The sequence below is a fragment of the Octopus bimaculoides genome, chromosome 7 (genome assembly GCF_001194135.2).
Source record: "Octopus bimaculoides isolate UCB-OBI-ISO-001 chromosome 7, ASM119413v2, whole genome shotgun sequence".
Taxonomy (NCBI): domain Eukaryota; kingdom Metazoa; phylum Mollusca; class Cephalopoda; order Octopoda; family Octopodidae; genus Octopus; species Octopus bimaculoides.
Window position 1 is genome coordinate 89,239,492 of NC_068987.1, and position 2,133 is coordinate 89,241,624.

General features: G+C 38.2%; 1 protein-coding gene across 3 annotated transcripts in view; it reads left to right on the plus strand.

Annotated features, from left to right (window-relative positions):
• LOC106870574 (uncharacterized) overlaps positions 1–2,133 on the plus strand; it is a 107,969-nt gene that overhangs the window by 90,331 nt on the left and 15,505 nt on the right. For 2 of the 3 annotated variants that reach the window (XM_014916699.2, XM_014916701.2), the window contains one exon: positions 1,016–1,048. The exons of the other annotated variant lie outside the window; for it this stretch is intronic. In XM_014916699.2, the coding sequence (XP_014772185.1) occupies positions 1,016–1,048 (33 nt within the window). The remainder of the gene's footprint in view (positions 1–1,015; positions 1,049–2,133) is intronic. 3 annotated transcript variants of the gene reach the window in all.

The following is a 2,133-nucleotide window of genomic DNA, read 5'->3' on the forward strand; positions in this document are numbered from 1 at the left end:
GGGGGGTGCACATTGGGATGACTAAAGGGAAGAGACTGGTGCCTCGGATGAGGCTTCAGTAGATTGGGTTCTTGGTTCAGAGGAACTGTCACAGAAAAAATGAAGAAGAAACAATGTCTTTGAGTAAATTTTAGTTCAGTTTGTTAAATGGCTTTTGGATGTTGTCTTGGATATTTCTGTGTACAGCAGTTGCATAATTCCAGAAATGGGGTCTCGAGAGATCCCTAACAAAACACTGGCTGGCCTGGAATCATCTACCAGGAAACTTCTGATCAAAGAGATGAGATGGATTCTACCGGTAGGTGTAAAACTTAAGCATGTAATGATGTGGGAGATAACATTATTTTTGCTGATGCTCAGAAAAGCAAGAACTAACTTGTGTATGTTATGGAAGAATAAGTCTTTAAGGATGTCTTTTACAGGAAATTTTATGAGTAGTTTCTGAAAAGGGGAAGGGAGAAAGAGATTAAGTATTTTCAGATGTTTAAAATGAAAGTGATAGGATATTAGTTGTCAGGCCAACATGTTCCCTTTAGAATTGCACACCATTATCAAGTCAGTGGATTCTGATAGCCACCTACAGAATGAGAAAAACTCAAAAACTAAAGAACCAAAACAACTTTAGGGCTCAATGACTGAGAGTAAAGAAAGAGACCTTGTCAGGGGTGAGTGCTTTGTTAGGTTGGAGTGATTTGAAGAAACTTGAAATTCAGCAACTCCCAAGTAATTTAACTGTATTGTTGTTAGTTTGTTTGGCTTTAAATATTCTGTTGTTACCTTGTTACTCTTTCAGCTGTAATTATATTATTTTGTTACAACTCTTGTTGCATTACAGTTCTATATTTAAGAAATGAGTAATTATGTACATTATTTACATTTGACGGATATTTGTCCTCATCTTGTTTGTTGTTAACACGTTTCAGCTGATATACCCTCCAGCCTTCATCAGGTGTCTTGGGGAAATTTCGAACTTGGGTTCTCATTCCTAACGTATTTTTTGATGTTATTATTTCAGGTCACTGTCTGGAATCGAACTTGGAATCTTGGGGTTAGTAGCCCATGCTCTTAACCACTACGCCATATGCCTGTGCTCTTAACCACTACACCATATGCCCACGGACATATGGCATAGTGGTTAAGAACACGGGCTACCATATTTTCCCTGTGCACTAATCTATATTGCTGTATTACTTACTCCGTGTAAACCTAGCTATGCTCTTTGTAAACTATTGCCATGCTACTCCTTTTCTTTTCAGCTCTTTGGTTTATTTGATGACATTTACGATGACAACGATGAAGATTATGATGATGATGATTTTTCTGATTCAAAGTCTGACTCTATGCTACTAAGTTTACGTGTTAACTCTACTGAGTATGACTTTGAGTATGAGGTACCCTTAGACAGTAGTCACTTCTAAGCACTACCACTCTTCACTTTGTGCACACTTAGCGATAGTTCATAACGCATCACACACGTACTCACACATACACGCGTGCACACACACACACACACACACACACATTTGATTAGTCTGTGGCCTTTTAGTGAAGTGTACATTAGTTTGATTTACCTTGAGCTACAATTTACTTTCATAGCAGCTCAGGTGAAGTTGTTTCTGTTACAATTTTTGTTTAATCTTTCTTGTGACTCCACCAATTTATCTTCCTGATGATGAGTTTAACATAGAATAGTTTATTCTACATCAGTCATCAGACTCGGGTCTGTAATCTGAAACCAGACAGAATTCACTTTTGATTTATAGGACGGAGCAAGATGATTGATAGCCCTGGTTTAAAGTTGGATAATGTCAGACAATTCAGTTTACTGTTTCCAACAGCTAGATGAAGTGAGGCCATTTGCATAGAAACACAACAAATTAGTGGGAGCAATGAGCATTAATAATGTAATGAAAACTAATTACAGGAGTGGCTGTGTGGTAAGTAGCTTACCAACCATATGGTCCTGGGTTCAGTCCCATTGCGTGGCACCTTGGGCAAGTGTCTTCTACTATAGCCTCGGGCCAGCCAAAGCCGTGTGAGTGGATTTGGTAGACGGGAACTGAAAGAAGCCCATCGTGTGTGTGTGTGTGTGTGTGTGTATATATATATATATATATATATATATATATATAT